Consider the following 17568-nt stretch of genomic DNA (forward strand, 5'->3'; position numbering starts at 1 on the left):
GTACTCAACGGCCTGCAAATCCTTTGTCTCACTTTGTGTCCTACGAGAAGTTGTCTAGTGGTCATAAAAGTTTTCTTATCCACCTCACATTGCCTCACTTGTGCCATTAGGACTCTCCATGAGGACCCAAACCTTTGAAGTGCTAACTGCCCAAAAACTATCTTTGAAGCATTGAGAACTAAAGAGTAGAAAGAAGCTATAAAGGTTAAGATGGATGCACTTGAGAAGAACAAAACATGGGACTTGGTGGAATTGCCTCAAGGAAAGAAGCTAGTAATGTAAATGAGTCTTCACTATGAAATACAAGGCAAAGGCAGATGGATCACTTCAACGATATAAGGCGAGATTAGTGGCTATAAGGTATACTCAAACCTATGGGATAGATTATCTTGAAACATTTGCTCCAATTGCAAAAATGAATATTGTAAGAATCTTATTATCTTTAGAAACTAATCATAGATGGAGTTTGCAGCAATTTGATGTAAAGAATCCCTTTTTACATGGTGATCTTGATGAAGAAATCTATATAGAGGTTACTCCAAGGTTTGAGTTAGAGAAGAATGAGGTGTGCAGGTTGAAAAAGGCACTTTATCACTTAAAACAATCTCCCAAGGCTTGGTTTGGCAGGTTTACTAGAGTAATGAAAGCTTTGGGTTACAAAGTCAGGGTGATCGCACATTAAACATTCTACTTCAAGGGAAGTTATAGCTTCTTTAGTTTATATGGATGATATAGCGGTAACAAAAGATGACTTGCAAGGAATTGAGGCATAGCCAAGTTGCTTATTGCAAGAATTTAAGATTAAAGAACTTGGCAAGTTAAAATACTTCCTTGGAATTAAAGTGGCTCACTCTTGACATAGGATTTTTATATCCCAACAAAAGTACGCGCTAGATCTATTAACTAAAGCAAAGAAACTAGGGTGTAAACCAATAGAGACACCCATTGAACAGAATCACAAGCTTTTTAAGGCCCTTGAAGATGTGATGGTAGATAGAGAATCCTATTACAAATTAGTTGGCAAACTAATCTATCTTTCTCATACCAAGCCAAACATAGGCTATTGTCACGGACTTAGTCATTCACTAAGCTCGTGCGGCACTTAGGCAAGTCAAGATGCTTGATCTTGCTAAGTCAGCCTTGTTCCCAATGCTTAGCTTGCTAGGCTAAGATGCTCACAACTCGAAAGCTTAAGAAGCTTAGTAGGCAACTCTTTAAAGAATGGAAGCTCTTATTAACTCAAGGAAGCCTTTACAAGTGCTTGGAAGCTCACTTGCTTGGTGTCTTGGCCAAATGAGGCCCTCACCTATTTATAGGCACCAATGGAACTCTCTAGAACCTTGGAGGGTTCCTTACAACTCAAGTATATTCTAGAATGTTCTACATCATTCTAGGTACAAGCCTATGTACAAGGATATACAAGAGACCTCTAGAATTCTCTAGAAGGCTGTGGACTTCTCTCATGTCTTCCACCATAGTGTAGAGTTGTATGGATTTCTCCAGACATCTCTAGAACCTTCCACACTCTTCTTACTCTAGGAGTCTCCAGAAGCTTCCTGGCTCTATATAAGCCCATGGGGAGGCTCATTTGAGTCATCCTATGACACTCTCCCTCACCTAAGCCGCAGATGTCCTCGTCGCGCCTTCTGCTCGGAACCGCTCAATCTGTTCTTGGAATTGCCATAGTGCATCTGCTCACTCCCAGCTAGACTCGCTTTCTGGTAGTCCCTTCCATTTCAGTAAGTATTCCGTAGCAGGAGGTACACCTCGTCTCCTGATGACCCAATCTGCGAAGACGTGTTCTACCTCCTTATCATAGGAGGTCACGACCGCTGTAGGTGCCCTCTTAGACAACCCTCGGCTTGGATCATCCTTGTCTTCGTGATAGGGTTTCAAGTAGCTTACGTGGAAGACAAGATGAATCTTCAACCTTGGTGGTAGCTTAACTCTATAGGACACCTTGCCGACCTTCCCAAGTATGGGGAAGGGTCCTTCATACCTCCTCACAAGGCCCTTATGCACCGGCCTTAGGGATTTGAATTGTTGAGGAAGGAGCTTGACAAACACCATGTCTCCGTCCTTGTACTCTGTGTGACATCGCTGCTTGTCAGCCCACTTCTTCATTTTCTTAGCGGCCTTGTCCAAGTATGAGCGCGCTATGTCAACTTGCTCGTGCCACCCTTTCGCGAACTTGAAAGTCGTTGGACTTTCTTCCCGTATAGCCAATCGTTAGAGTGTGAGGAGTTAACGGTTGCTACCCTGTGGCTAGCTCAAACGGGCTCTTATTGGTTGCCTCACTCCTTTGCAGGTTGTATGAGAACTGGGTTATGTCTAACAATTTAGCCCAATCTTTCTGGTTGGCGCTCACGAAGTGCCTTAGGTACAACTCTAGTAAGGCGTTCACCCTTTTTGTTTGTCCATCCGTCTGTGGGTGAAAGCTTGTGGAGAAGTGAAGCTCCAAACCCATAAGCTTGAAGAGCTCCGTCCAAAACTTCCCAGTGAAACGCGGATCCCGATCACTGATGATGAACTTAGGCAACCCCCAATACTTTACTACGTGCTTTAAGAATAGCCTCGCCGTCTCTTCCGCAGTGCAGTCAGTCGGGGCTACTATGAAGGTTGCATACTTAGAGAACCTGTCCACTACTACTATGATAGAGCCGCTATCCTCCGACTTGGGTAGCCCGATGATGAAGTCCATGGTGACGCTGTCCCATGGGCGCTCTGCTATGGGTAGTGGTTCCAACAGGCCTCTGGGTCGAAATATTTTTGGCCCATTTCCCTATTTCTATTTACAAAATTTAATAATAGATTTTTTTTTTTTTATATATAGGAAATGACAAAGAGATATATTGATATATTAAATGTCACAATTTAAAGTGCTAAACAAAAACAATATGTCAATGTTTAATTAATCTATTATTAAATTTAATAATAGATTAATTAAACATTGACATATTGTTTTTGTTTAGCACTTTAAATTGTGACATGACTTATGTCCCACCTTGAAAATAGAAAAAGGTGTTACCTTAAACTTTCAACAATAAACAATAAATGTGAAACATGGAATGCAGGAATAGGCAATGGTTCCATATTCAAATAACCAATCCAGTCTGGATTTAATTTTAAGTAGAGAGAACAAAAAAACATAAATGGAGAAAAAAAAATGCACTCAGAAACAATATAATTTCAAATAGACTTGATATGAATTCTTACCTATCAACCAAAAGATTTTGTGCAACAATGTTTGACATTGCATATTTATATTCAGGGTGATCAAGGAAGTTCCTGCATAAATGGCACAGCTCATGAATCATACTAAAGCAAAGTACATAGACTCACTTCCATGCAAGGATGAAAATATTGGTTTTTACAAATATATCAGTCGTTGGATTTTACGGATGTATAGGGATATATTGATGAAAATTTTGACAAAAAATATCAATGGGCCAACAATGGATCAAAACTCATGGAATGTTGGGGAAAACTCAAGGGAAATGATAGATGAAACAATAATATATAAATTGAAGTTGTTTTAAGGAATATATATGTACAAAATAAATTTGTAATATTAAGCAAAAATATACCCAATTTGAAAACACTAAGTTCGGATATATTGGAGGATATAAAAAAACTGATAAAATATATAAGTATTTTTTTATTTAAAAATATTAATAATTTTATTCATATATTTATATTTATCTTATATTTAATTACTATACAAATAAAATTAACTTATTTACAATAGTTTTATTCATAAATATATATATATAACTCGGTCGGGTGGTAGGGGCCAAACATTTTACCATCAAAACCTGGGTTTGATTGATACTCTTGTGTGCTGAGAGGTATTTATTTTTCATTTCTTTAAGAAACAGAATCTCACTTCAGAAGAAACAAAAAAATTCCCTATTTAAAAGGCAGTTGCCCACTTCCTGTTGCATTGCAGCATGGGATGATAGGGCAAGCAGTGGCTTGGGAGGCTACACGTTGGGCTAAACCCATAGAGAGATTCACAATTTTGACATTTAAAAAAGGGAAAAGTGTAGCAGTGGTGACGTAGCACCCGAATAAATCAACAATATTGCTGAAACATCGGTAAAATATCAGTGTTTCGCCTATTATCAATAAATAGGAAATTTTCGAAATTTCGCCCAATCAACATGTCCATCCTATTTATCGTGTCAAGGTGATCCGATAGATGATATTTCGACAAAATATCGGTGATATTTCACAATATTTTTGTCCTTGCTTAAAGAACTCCTTGTTTTTGAGAAATATTTGCCTAATCTGAACTAAGAGTTAAGACCTAAAATAGCAAATACTTGTCCTTGTGGCTAGTAGCAAAACTAAGGCAAATCCAAGGAAGCACACAAGTTCCAACAAAATCTCCAAGTTAAAAAATTTTAAAATAAAAATTTGAGGAACATTAAATTACTGATATATGTCTACCTACCTTGAGAAGAAGTGTATTTCTTCTCCATTCTTATGAATTTGGATGCGGTCACCATCAAACTTGCACTCAACAACCACTTCCTTCCCATGAAGCTAAACAAATGGGAGAAAGCAAAACCACAAATTATTGAATGGAACTAAAACAAACTGAACTCAAGAAAAAAATAATTTATTAGAACAAAAGAGAGGCTTCTGAGGCAGCCAAAAGAATAAACAAACAAATAAAAATTGGAGACAAGAATATCAATTTGAATTTTTGAGATTCTTGGATGTTTTAAGAATAAAAATGACATATTATGGATTGAAGCATAAAAGACCAAGCTCTCACTAAACCCAAACCTTCTTCCATGCTGCAGTTGCATCAGCTACTCTCATAGCTAGTTGGGGTCGCACAGCTTTTCCAACTTCAATATCCTACAAAAATGATGAAGGAAAATTTTCATTATTTGAAATAAAAAATATGGTAAGACAAAACCATGCATTGGCAAAGAAGTTCAACAAGGCAGGAAAATCATTAGTTGGTTTACACAATTAATAGCCAGTGAGGCATATGTGCACTCTTGTACTCATTATTGACTGCCAATGCAAGCAACCGTATTATCTCAAGAAAGACCCTATATTCAGAAACAATAAAATGCCATCTGAATAACACCCTCTTTACATGAGATACTAGAAAAGATAACATACTATCGAAATGCCTCAGTCCTGCATGGCATAATCCCATTTGCTTCAAAACAAACAGCATTTATAGCATTGAACACACCAGGCAATCAGCATCATGGAGTTCCTGACTGCAATATATATATCCCATGTAATCATCAAAGGCACATAGATGATTTGAGGGCCTCCTTGTGGTGAACATGAAGGAAAGAAGGGAGGCAAAACCTTAACACTGATATGCCGATGACTAGTGCCAGACTTTTGTTGAGGAACAAGCTCCATAGAACTTCAAAACTGAATCTACTCATATAATAAGACTCTAAAAACTGCTTCCCTTTTTCAGTTTCACACTTTCTTATGACTATTTGCTTCTTTGAACTTTCATAGGCCTATACCAATCAACTTCACTATTGAGTTACAACGTTTCATGTTGAAATCATAAGTCGCAAACATTGTATATCAATAGCTGATGACCAAACTTATAAGCTTGCCAAAAATTCAACCCAATTTCAAGGTTTTGATAATACATTTAGAATTCTATTTGACATAACAAAAGTTCCTCTTTAGTATACATATAAGCATTTTTGGCCCACATCTGCTCAAACCAGTGAACTGGAAAACCAGCCAAATCAGAGTTTGTATAATACCTCAAAAACAAAGATGAGGATTGTGAATGGAGAATTTCTAACCAGAGTTAACTTGTATGTTCAGTCAAATTTTGGATCTCTGAATATTAAATATCTTTTTGGACCAAACCAAGAAAAAAGAGTCGACATGTGGTTAGGCCGGTGAGTCCATGACCCAGCAGAAAAAGAGGTTGATGACTACTTTGTTATGCATCCAGAAGCTTTGATATAAACATATTAATGGAAGAATACAAAAATAAAACAATCCACACTGTTAGATAATGTATAGTTATTTAGGTTATTTACTTTTCCTTTTCCTTTTCTTTCCTTACTGTATTGTGGGTCCCACTAGCATGCATATATATACCCAAGTCCAATGTGTATTCTTTACAGTTTTTCAATAACAATAATTAGGGATTCTCCCTTTTTCTCTCTCTCTTCACATGGTATCAGAGCCAAGGGAGAAAAAAAACCCTAATTATTTCCGGTTTATCCGTGAATCCATTCTGGGAAATCTTTCAGTGACCGTGTTTCATTCCGGTCACCCTTCCCATCTCCTAAAGCTTTCCGATCAACCGTATCACCATCAGAAAACCCTCACCGCCGGCGACTTTTCCAGCGACCTTTTTCCGACGACATCCTTTTCCGACACCGACCATACCATCAGGTGCGCAAGGAGGAGGTCTTCAACTTTTCTCAAAGCACCGGAGGAAGAATCTCATCCATGCACCAGCCACGCACGTCTCTTCTCCGGCGGCCTGAATCTCATGTGTCGGCGCATGAGGGCGCATGGGTCACTTTCCGGCCACGCGCTTCCACCTCCAGCCTTGCCTAACGACGTCTAGCCACCCTCCATCTTTGCTTGTGTCATTCAAGCCCTGAAAGTGCATTTGTTTTTTTGGGTTTTTGTCTCCATCAGCCCTCTAAACAGCCTTTTCGGCGACCTCCGATGACTTCCTCTCCACCCCGAGCCCTGCACGTGTCTTAGGAAGTCCGCGATAAGCCGTATTAGAGCTCTCTTCGATCCAAACGTATTTCATTCATCAGATAAGTAGATATGGTTACTAAAAGCTCCACTTTTTCCTCTGTCATATCTGGATCTCCTATGATTACTTCGGAGAAATTGGTTGGCAGTGAAATTATTTGTCCTGGTCTGCCTCTGTGGAGCTTTGGTTTATGGGTCAAGGTTATGAGGATCACCTTGTTACGCAGGAGGCGGATATCCCTGAGGTTGACGGAGTACAATGGAGGAAGATAGATGCACAGTTATGTAGTGTGTTATGGCAATCAATTGATCCTAAGATTCTGCATCATCTCCGGGCCTACAAAACATGTTTTAAATTTTGGAATCAGGCGAAAGGGTTATACACGAATGATATCCAACGTCTTTATAAGGTGGCTCTTCTATTGTCAATGTCAGACAACAAGACATGGATTTATCTACTTATATTGGCCAGATTGCCTCTCAAGGAGGAATTCTTGACCGTGATGCCTCTTACTACTGATGTTGGGGATCAACGAATACAGATTGACAAGTTCCTCATGGTTCTTACGCTTATTGGCCTCCGTCCAGATCTCGAGACCGTCCACGATCAGATTCTTGGTAATTCCTCCGTTCCATCCTTGGATGATGTGTTTGCTCGCCTCCTCCGTATCTCCTCCACTCAGACTTTGCCATCTGATATCACTTCAGATTCTTCTGTGTTAGTTTCTCAAACTAACTCTCGAGGAGGACGCAGTGGTAACCGAGGTAGAGGCCAACGTCCTCATTGCACCTATTGCAATAAGCTTGGCCACACTCGTGATCGGTGTTATCAGTTACATGGGCGGCCTCCCCGCACTGCCCACGTGGCCCAATCATCTGATCCTCAGTCGCCTTAACCTCCCAGTTCCTCCACATCTCAGGGTATTTTCCTCACTGACAGTGAGTATGACGACTATCTCCACTATCAGGCCACCAAGTCTGCTTCTGTTGCTTCTGTTGCCCAGACTGGTAATGCTTCTGCTTGTCTTACCCACACATCTTCTCTTAGACCTTGGATTCTAGATTCTGGCGCTTCTGATCACATATCTGGTAATAAGGATCTTTTCTCTTCTATTACTACTACCTCTGTCTTACCTACTGTTACTTTAGCTAATGGTTCCCAAACTATGGCTAAAGGTTTTGGTTTCGCTCATCCTCTCCCTTCCCTACCTCTCCATTCTGTCCTTTATGCCCCTGAGTGTCCTTTTAATATTATTTTCATCAGCAAAATAACTCGCACTCTTAACTGTTCTATCACTTTCTCTGATAAATTTGTGACCTTGCAGGACCGGAGTACGGGGAAGACGATTGGCATAGGACGTGAGTCTCAAGGCCTCTATCACCTCATCTCGCCTTCACCTGCAGTTGCATTTCCACTGATGCTCCTCTCCTCATCCACAGTCGCCTGGGCCACCCTAGTCTATCCAAGTTCCAGAAAATGGTCCCTAGTTTTTCATCTTTGTCGTCGCTTGCGTGTGAGTCCTGTCAGCTTGGGAAACATACTCGTGTCTCGTTCCCAAAGCGTTTGAATAATCGGGCAAAGTCTCCTTTTGAACTTGTCCACACTGATGTTTGGGGTCCTTGTCGGACCGCGTCTACTTTAGGATTTCAGTATTTTGTCACTTTCATTGATGACTATTCCCAATGTACTTGGTTATTTTTAATGAAAATCGAGCTGAGTTATTCTCTATTTTCCAGAAATTTTATGCTGAAATCCAAACCCAGTTCAATATTTCTATTCGTGTGTTGCGCAGTGACAATGCCAAGGAATATTTTTCTGCACCATTTACTTCATTTATGTCCCAACATGGGATCATTCATCAGTCTTCTTGTGCTCATACTCCTCAACAAAATGGGGTAGCTGATCATAAGAATCAACATCTTGTTGAGACAGCTCGTACTCTCCTTCTACATCGTCATGTTCCTTTTCGTTTTTGGGGGGACGCTGTTCTTACAGCATGTTATTTGATTAATCATATGCCCTCATCTGTATTACACGATCAAATTCCTCATTCCCTTCTTTTCCCTGACCAACCACTTTATTTCCTTCCTCCTCGTATTTTTTGTTGTACTTGCTTTGTTCATATTCTCACTCCTGGACAGGACAAACTTTCTGCCAGAGCCACAAAATGCATCTTCTTGGGATATTCCAGACTTCAAAAGGGTTATCGTTGTTATTCCTCTGAGACTCATCGCTACTTTCTCTCCGCTGATGTCACTTTCTTTGAGGACTCACCGTTCTTCTCCACCTCTGAGTCTCTTCCTGTTTCTGAAGTTTTACCTCTTCCCATTATCTCCCCACCTGATGCAGTGCCTTCTGCCCACTTCAGGTTTATCATCGCCGTCATCGTGTCGTTGTTCCTCCTTCTTTGGCCGAGGTACCTGCTGACTCACCTCCTATCCCTTCAGCTTCTCCTGCCCCAGTTCTGCCTCCTTCTGCTGACTTACCCATTGCTCTTCGGAAAGGTAATCGATCAACTCGTAATCCTCATCCCATTTACAATTTTTTGAGTTACCATTGATTATCTTCACCCTATTCTACATTTGTTTCTGTTATATCTTTTGTTTCTCTTCCCAAGAGCACCCCTGAGGCTCTTTCCCATCCAGGCTGGTGACAGGCAATGGTAGATGAAATAGCTGTTTTACACTCCAATGGCACTTGGGATCTTGTTGTTTTACCCTCTGGTAAATCTACAGTTGGTTGCCGTTGGGTCTACACAGTTAAGGTTGGCCCTAATGGTTAGGTTGATCGCCTTAAGGCTCGCTTAGTTGCTAAAGGCTATACTCAGGTTTATGGTTCTGATTATGGTGACACTTTCTCTCCTATTGCCAAGATAGCTTCTGTTCGTCTATTGTTCTCCATGGCTGCCATGCGTTCTTGGCCTCTTTATCAGTTAGATATTAAAAATGTTTTCCTTCATAGGGATCTTGCTAAGGAAGTTTATAAGGAGCAACCACCTGGTTTTGTTGCTCAGGGGGAGTCTGGTTTAGTGTGCAGGTTACGTCGTTCTCTATATGGCTTGAAACAATCTCCTCGAGCATGGTTTAGCCGTTTTAGTTCTGTTGTTCAGGAGTTTGGCATGTTCCGCAATACAGCAGACCATTCCGTTTTCTATCATCATAACTCTTCGGGACAATGTATTTATCTGGTAGTTTATGTGGACAACATCGTCATTACAGGCAGTGATCAGAATGGTATTCAGAACCTAAAGCAACACCTTTTCACCCACTTTCAGACTAAAGACTTGGGGAAACTCAAGTATTTCTTAGGGATTGAGATAGCTCAATCCAGTTCCAGTGTGGTTCTTTCCCAAAGGAAGTATGCTTTAGACATCTTGGAAGAAACCGGTATGTTAGACTGTAAACCGGTAGACACTCCTATGGATCCGAATGTCAAACTTATACCAGGACAGGGGGAGCCTTTAGGAGATCGTGGGAGATATCGGCGACTTGTAGGTAAACTGAACTACCTCACCATTACTCGTCCAGACATTTCTTTTCCTGTAAGTGTTGTTAGTCAATTCCTACAGTCACCATGTGATAGCCATTGGGATGTTGTAATCCGCATTCTTCGATATATTAAAAGCACACCAGGCCAAGGTGTGTTGTACGAGAACAGAGGTCATACCCAAGTTGTTGGTTACACAGATGCAGATTGGGCTGGCTCACCCACAAATAGACGTTCCACTTCCGGGTATTGTGTTTTTATTGGAGGTAACCTAATATCTTGGAAGAATAAGAAACAAGATGTAGTGGCCAGATCTAGTGCTGAAGCCGAGTATCGAGCTATGGCTCTGGCAACATGTGAACTCATATGGCTGAAACATCTTCTTCGGGAGTTGAGATTTGGAAAGAATGAACAGATGAAGCGCATTTGTGACAACCAAGTCGCTTTGCATATTGCATCCAATCCAGTCTTCCATGAAAGGACCAAACACATTGAAGTTGACTGTCACTTCATTAGAGAGAAGATCGCATCAGGATGTGTGGCGACTAGTTTTGTCAATTCAAATGATCAGCTAGCAGATATTTTTACTAAATCTCTCAGATGTCCTAGAATTAAATACATTTGTAACAAGCTTGGTGCATATAACATATATGCTCCGGCTTGAGGGGGAGTGTTAGATAATGTATAGTTATTTAGGTTATTTACTTTTCCTTTTCCTTTTCCTTTTCTTTCCTTGCTGTATTGTGGGCCCCACTAGCATGTATATATATACCCAAGTCCAATGTGTATTCTTTACAGTTTTTCAATAACAATAATTAGGGATTCTCCCTTTTTCTCTCTCTCTTCACACACACATAAAGGTACACGAGGTTTTACCATGATTCAGTCAATCATGCCTACCTAAATATTCCATTATATGATAAAGAATATTATAAAAGAAAAAAACCAATACAACTATTGGGTCCCAAAACATTCCACTTCTCCCCACTCTTTGTATCTCTACCCCAAATCACAAGTCTTTTTGTTCCACCAAGAGCCTCTCACTCTTCTACACCAAGACCAGCACGCAAGTCCCTAGACAGCCCTACCACAGATTGGCTAAACAAAGACAAGATGGAACCCTCCTTGCAATGAAAGATGATTGTGGATGTGTTGCATCATTTAGGTAACTCTTCTCCCAAACCAGTCTATTATGAAAGCCAATTCTTAGCCACCTTCCATGAAAAATAGCACCATTAAAGAGTTCCTGATGGCATAAAACCCCCTTCAAGAGTTGTTGCGAGGCGATCAGCACCCCGAGGTTTAGGTTCCTATAGATAGTCCTAAGGGCATGACCATGGAAGGTTCCTTGGTTATCAAAAAAATAAAAAAATAAAACCTCTTTCAAGAGCTACCTAACCCCTCCTTCATACAAGAAATAAAAGTAAAAAGGCCTGACCTAGAACAACCCCTCCTTGATATCGTTCCCTAAATTAAATTCAAACCCTCCCTCAAACTCCGAACCAGTGTTATCAAAGGCGATGGCCTTGGTCACTTAGGCCACTAGGCGAAGCGGGGCAGATAAAACATCGCCTCTAGAAGATTGAAGCAAGACGGCTTCAAAGAGGTAGCACTTAGGTAGTTGTCTTAGAATAAGACATAAGGCATAGGGGCAATGACCTTTAACCATGGGTTAAGATTAAACATACTAAAATTGTAATTTAATTCAATCTAACATTAGATTAAACAAAATATAAAATGAAGTATTATGTTATCAATCATAGTGATAATGAGATGGACGGTTATTAATCTAGTCTTAATGGAAGTGATGACAATTTTGATTTTAATGATGACTATGATGATGATGCCCAAAGCTTCTCTAGGATGTCCATTCTCTTATTTGTTTCTTATTATGATTTTTAGATGTCTGGAAAATTAAAATATGCATTTGAACATAACGAATTGCTCTAGGTAATATGATGTTTCTTATAATGTGGGGTATAATATTTAACACTTTTAATAATTATTACTATTTTATTAATTTTATAAGATACCATTAGGGATGAAAAATTAATAGTGTTTACTGTTGAAGACAATGTTTATATTGGTTTAAGTATTGAGTAGATAAATATATGTATATTTTTTATCGCCTTAAAAGTCAAGCTATTATCTTGTTTTTCGCCTTTCACCTTAGTCTAAAAAGAATCTTATTGCCTTGACATCACCTTTTACTTTTAAAAACACTGCTTCTAACTCCATAGATCACATCAAAAAGATGTCCACTAGATCCAACTCACAAACATAAACTGCTCTAAGAAATCTAATATTCTAGTGTCCCTGCCTCATAAACAGTGAAAATCTGATACTATGGCATCTTTACAATCCACAATGCAAAACAACCCAGTGAACTTTTTGGATTCAATGCCCTCTCCCCACCCATACATCATGCTGTGAAGCACCCTTTCTTGTCCATGGCCTTAAAGATCACCAATCTGGAGAACATCTCTCACCCTTCCATCATCCTTCTCAAGGATACAAAATGAGGCCCCCTAACTAATTAAGGCACCATCACCCTACCTTCCCCACACTTTTCCACCACCAATTGGCTCCACTTCCATTCCCCTCCAATGCAAAATCTCTGCTACCATTTTTCCAAATAAATCTAAATCAATGCAACCCAACCTTCTAATCCCCATTGGCAAGCAAACTCCATCATAGTGCACCTAATGAATTCCCTTGATTTTCCAAGTGTCCCGATAGAAAGCGATTTTAATCTTCTCTAGTCTCCCAACCACCGATGAGAAAAATGAATTGTCAGGAAATAAGTAGGGAGAATAGATAGATTTCTTTTGATTATAATCTTCCAAAGGCAAACCAAGACAAATTGGCATCCCAAACCATTTGCTGAACTGTCTATCTCTCTAGCCTGGCCAAATAGGATCAGCTTACTCTTCTCCAAGTTAGCCTCAAGCCCCAGCAGTGGCTCAGAGAAAGGCTGAAAGGCAGAAATGAGGTCTATCAACAGGTCCACCCCCAAACCTCAAATGTTATGCATCATCCATATAAAGAGTATAAAACAGACACACACCATCCCCCCTACTGAAACTCAAAAGAACCCAAAAAAACGTACTAGATTTGTGTGCACATCATCAGAAATGCAAAAAAGATAGTCAATTGTCTAAGTACTTCAAGATTTGTAACAGACCTGGCGTTTATGCCTTTGACTTCGATCCTTGAGCTTTTCACAAACAAGTTTCAAGTCGCATGTGACATTAAACAAGTCCTCTGCATCCGGATGGAATTCATGGAAGATGCTTTTTTCACTGATTCCCAACTTCAGGTCTACAAGCAAATTAAAAAGTAAATAACAAGCCAAAAAAATCTTAAATCATGGTTGTTAATAGACGGAACCTTTCAGAATTATCATGACAATCCACTTCATTTCCTGTGCATTTGTTTTCTTGATCAGGGTAGAAAGGACTGAAGTCTTCTCTGTTCTGTTGCATGAGTGACCAAAATAAAGGGTAAGGAAAGATAAGCGTCATGCTTCACAAGAGTATGATAAAAATGATTCAGGCAAAAAGCAAAGCCAAATAATTACTATAATCATTATGACAACAAACTTAAGGCATGCTATGAAGCCACATAATCTTTTCTTTTTCTCACCTTTATTTTCCCCACTGTCATTACCTTAACAGCTTAACCCTCCATTTCCCTCCTTAAATCCTAAACTACTGGAACCCTAGCCCTAGCCCACACTCATTTGACTGTAGGCAAGCACCTCAGAACTGTCCTACATCATCCAAGTTATGTATATATTTTGTTTGCATCCCCTATTTATAGTTTCCTGATAATAATCAACTTCACTAATAACTATCCCTTTATTTCTTTTCTTATACAGATATGCATTTCTATGTTGTTGGTTAATGAGGCTCACGGATTGTCCCCAGTGGGACTTGAACCTTGAACCTCCCAAAAATTCTTCCTAGCCCTTTACCGCTTAAGCCAGGCCTCAAGGGCAATTGTTTATATATATTAATACTACTTCTATTGTCCCTAAGGCTTGGATCAAGTGGCAAAAGAGTTGGGGTGAAGATGGGAGGGTTCCACATCTAATTCCATCCATCATCTATTAAAAAATAAATAAATAAAAACTCCCAATACAATTATTTCTCCTGTTCTCATGCCACATCTTTATGCACTAATGTGCTCCCTGCAAGTTTAAGGTCAGCCATGTCTTGAAAGAAACAATTTAAACTATAAACAAATTCAAGAAGTAAAGTGTGTTTTCACTCTTGGGAAGGAATATCATGCCTCACACTGTAACTTCTCCTGATAAATGACCATGCTATTTAGCTCTTAAAAAGAGCTCATTGGAACATTTAGTAACCAAGTTTAGCTCTTAAAAATTGCCCACCTATTTTCACTTGAAGCTAAACAATCAAGCAAATCATTCAACTCCTTGATTGTCAGTCCACCAGAAGTCATTCCTTGCCGGCGCTGCAGCACCTATTTACAAAGAACAACAGAGTACCAATCACAAACTTCAACAGAACACCAGTTAGTACTTTCACTGGATCTTTCTGATGAAAATAAGCTTGATTAAACAAAACCATGGCATTTGATAAAGTACATTGTCTTTAAAAAGCCCAAGGATCCTATATCATTCAAATAACTAGAAAGAAAATGAATTCTTGATATAAATAACCAACATTGATTGGCCAGTTGCTTATGAAAACAAGCTTAATCAAACAAAAATCATGGCATCTAATAAAATCTATTGTCTTGAAAAGGCCTAAAATTCCCCATACCATTCAAAGAATTTGAAAGAAAATGAATTGTCAATTATATACCCAATATTAATTAGACAGTTGTACAGGGACAATTTTGGTACAACAGTAACAGCATTCTCTAGACCTGCAAAAGGGTTTAGCCATTAAGGCAGAAATTCTAGCCCTTTGGAGGATTTGTTGCTCCAAATTATTGATATTTCTTCAAAGTTGAAAACTCCTTCTGATGGTTTCATCACTTGGGCAATCATGCGATGTGTTAGCAAAGCATGGAGCAAGACTTTTGATTCCTTTTAGGAGATTTTTTACCTCCATTAAGTTGTAGTAAGAGTTAGTTTAACTGTTTTGACCTATGTAGATCGATTTGCTTTTTTGCACTAATATGGATCAAGTTTCCTTTTTTTACCCAACTTTGTACATGGGTTTCTCATCCTCTTTGTACTTACTATTCCAATACAATGGAGAAATTGATTTTGATAAAATTTAAAATTAGAAAAAAAAAATTAACCAAAATCAATTTTCTATCCCAAAAATATGATCATACCATTTTTCGCAAGTTTGATCTACCTACAGAGTCCCACTAATAAGCATATCCCAAAATCTCAATCCACCTTTTCATGTTGTTACAATGATGTTTGACTGATTATTTCAATGATGTTGAAAGTAGGTAAATGAATGGTGTATAAATCCCCAACTATGAAAACCCATAGAAGCATGCTCAACAAAATGGATAAAATTGCAATATCTCAATGCCAAGACCACAAAATTCCCAAAAATTTAAAATCCAAAATCGAAACCTCATAAAAGCACACTGAACAAAGCTGATAAAACTCCCCGGTGCTAAGAACCCCTAATTAGGGGAAAAAAAAAATTTTGAAACCCCATGTGATATATTCTCAACCAAGCTGAGAAAATGACAATGACAAAATGCTGTGATCACCAAATTCAGAAAAAACAAAAAAAAAAATAATAATAATAATAATAATAAATAATAAATAATTAAAAAAAAAAAAAAAAAACATAAAGGCATAGTCACCCGAACTGATCGAGTTTCAAGGACTCAATGCATAGAACAACAAATTCAAAGTAATTCAAAACACCATGAAAGCATCCTCGACCAAACTGAATGCTCAGAACACAAATTCCAGAAAGCAATGGAAAAAAAATACACCCCACAAGACCAAACTCAACGAAACCTATTAAATTACAATGACCCAACTCCTAGAATACCCTATTCCAAAAAAAATAAATAAATAAAAAATAAAGTAAAACACCACCAAAGCCCACTCACGCAAACCGCCAAACCTCGAACAAAACCCAACACCCAGAAACCAAAAACAGTGCACACTCACTTCAGCCGCGACCATGGCAAAATTTCCAGCATTGGCGCCGGTTTTAGCACCCCCTTTTCGCCAGTTGATGAGGCGAAGGGCGTCCTCGGACTCCCTGGACATGCCGAGGGCGTCAATGAGGCAAGTGGCGAGCACGGACTCCTTGAGGCCGTAGGAGCCCCTCTCGCGGTCGAGGTTGGGGAGGATCAATCGTATGGCGCTGAACTGGTGGCCGTTTATGCAAAAGGTGTCGAGGAATATGCGGAACTTGGAGCGCTTCTTGGCGGAGGTTCTGCTCCTCTGAATCCATGTGAAGAGGCTGCACAGAACACTGAACTTGGTTTCTTCGCACATTTTTTATAATGGAGATTGGAGAAGACTCTCTGAGAAAACTTTCAATTTTCAAACTTGGATTTTAAATACGCTTGGCTTCTTCAGGAAGAAGGCCCCTTTGTTTTTCCTCTATTAAAATATTTATTTATTTAATAAAACGAAAATATATATATTTCTACTCTAATTATTTAATTTAATCGAATTATTTGTACTTCTTCTTGACGTGATCAAATTTTATCTCATATATATTTGAGTAAAATATTATTTTAAATATATAATATAAATATTTTATTTATTTATTAAACTATAAATGATTATCGAATGATATATTTTAATATTAAAATAATTCATTTATTTAATTATAAGTATATTATAATATTTTAATAAATTATTTTAAAATTAAAAAATTAAAAAAAATACAATATAATCACAAGGTCATGTGCAAAAATAATATAATAAAATATCACACTACATAATAATATTTTTTAATATTTAATAAAATTATTTATGATAATTTTATTTAATATATGTTTTATATAAAACACATTATTTAAGCAATAAGGAAAATAAATAATTAAAAAATTATATATAATAAAAAGAAATAAAAGCGAGAGCAAGTGGATGGACAAACCCAAAAGAGAGAGGGGAGATAAACAAACAAACAAAAAAAATTGAAGTTGATAAAGCCAAAAGTTATGGACTTAATTCATGATGTCTTATAAAACTTGTTTTTAAAAATTGTTTTCAACTTAAATAATTAAAATTAATTTTATAATATTTTATAAAAAAAATAAGGGTATTTAACAAATTATTTTCAAAAACAGTTTTTAAAAATAAAGAATAAAAAACTTGTTTTGATAAGTTATTTTATAAAATAGGTTTTTTTTTTAAGAACATTGCAAATTCAATTTATATAATATAC

The 17568-nt window shown here is 38.2% G+C and overlaps 1 protein-coding gene across 1 annotated transcript in view; it reads right to left on the bottom strand.

Moving 5' to 3' along the window:
* LOC117925422 (DNA ligase 4) overlaps positions 1-16708 on the bottom strand; it is a 53194-nt gene extending 36486 nt beyond the window's left edge. The window contains exons 1-7 of the mRNA XM_034844425.1: positions 16335-16708; positions 14610-14701; positions 13604-13689; positions 13398-13534; positions 4795-4869; positions 4457-4548; positions 3217-3288 (exon numbers count right to left, since the gene is read on the bottom strand). Of these exons, the coding sequence (XP_034700316.1) occupies positions 3217-3288; positions 4457-4548; positions 4795-4869; positions 13398-13534; positions 13604-13689; positions 14610-14701; positions 16335-16667 (887 nt within the window). The 5' untranslated portion in view covers positions 16668-16708. The remainder of the gene's footprint in view (positions 1-3216; positions 3289-4456; positions 4549-4794; positions 4870-13397; positions 13535-13603; positions 13690-14609; positions 14702-16334) is intronic.
* Between the last annotated feature and the right edge of the window lie 860 nt (positions 16709-17568).

The sequence above is a fragment of the Vitis riparia genome, chromosome 11, assembly GCF_004353265.1.
Source record: "Vitis riparia cultivar Riparia Gloire de Montpellier isolate 1030 chromosome 11, EGFV_Vit.rip_1.0, whole genome shotgun sequence".
In the NCBI taxonomy this organism is placed as follows: domain Eukaryota; kingdom Viridiplantae; phylum Streptophyta; class Magnoliopsida; order Vitales; family Vitaceae; genus Vitis; species Vitis riparia.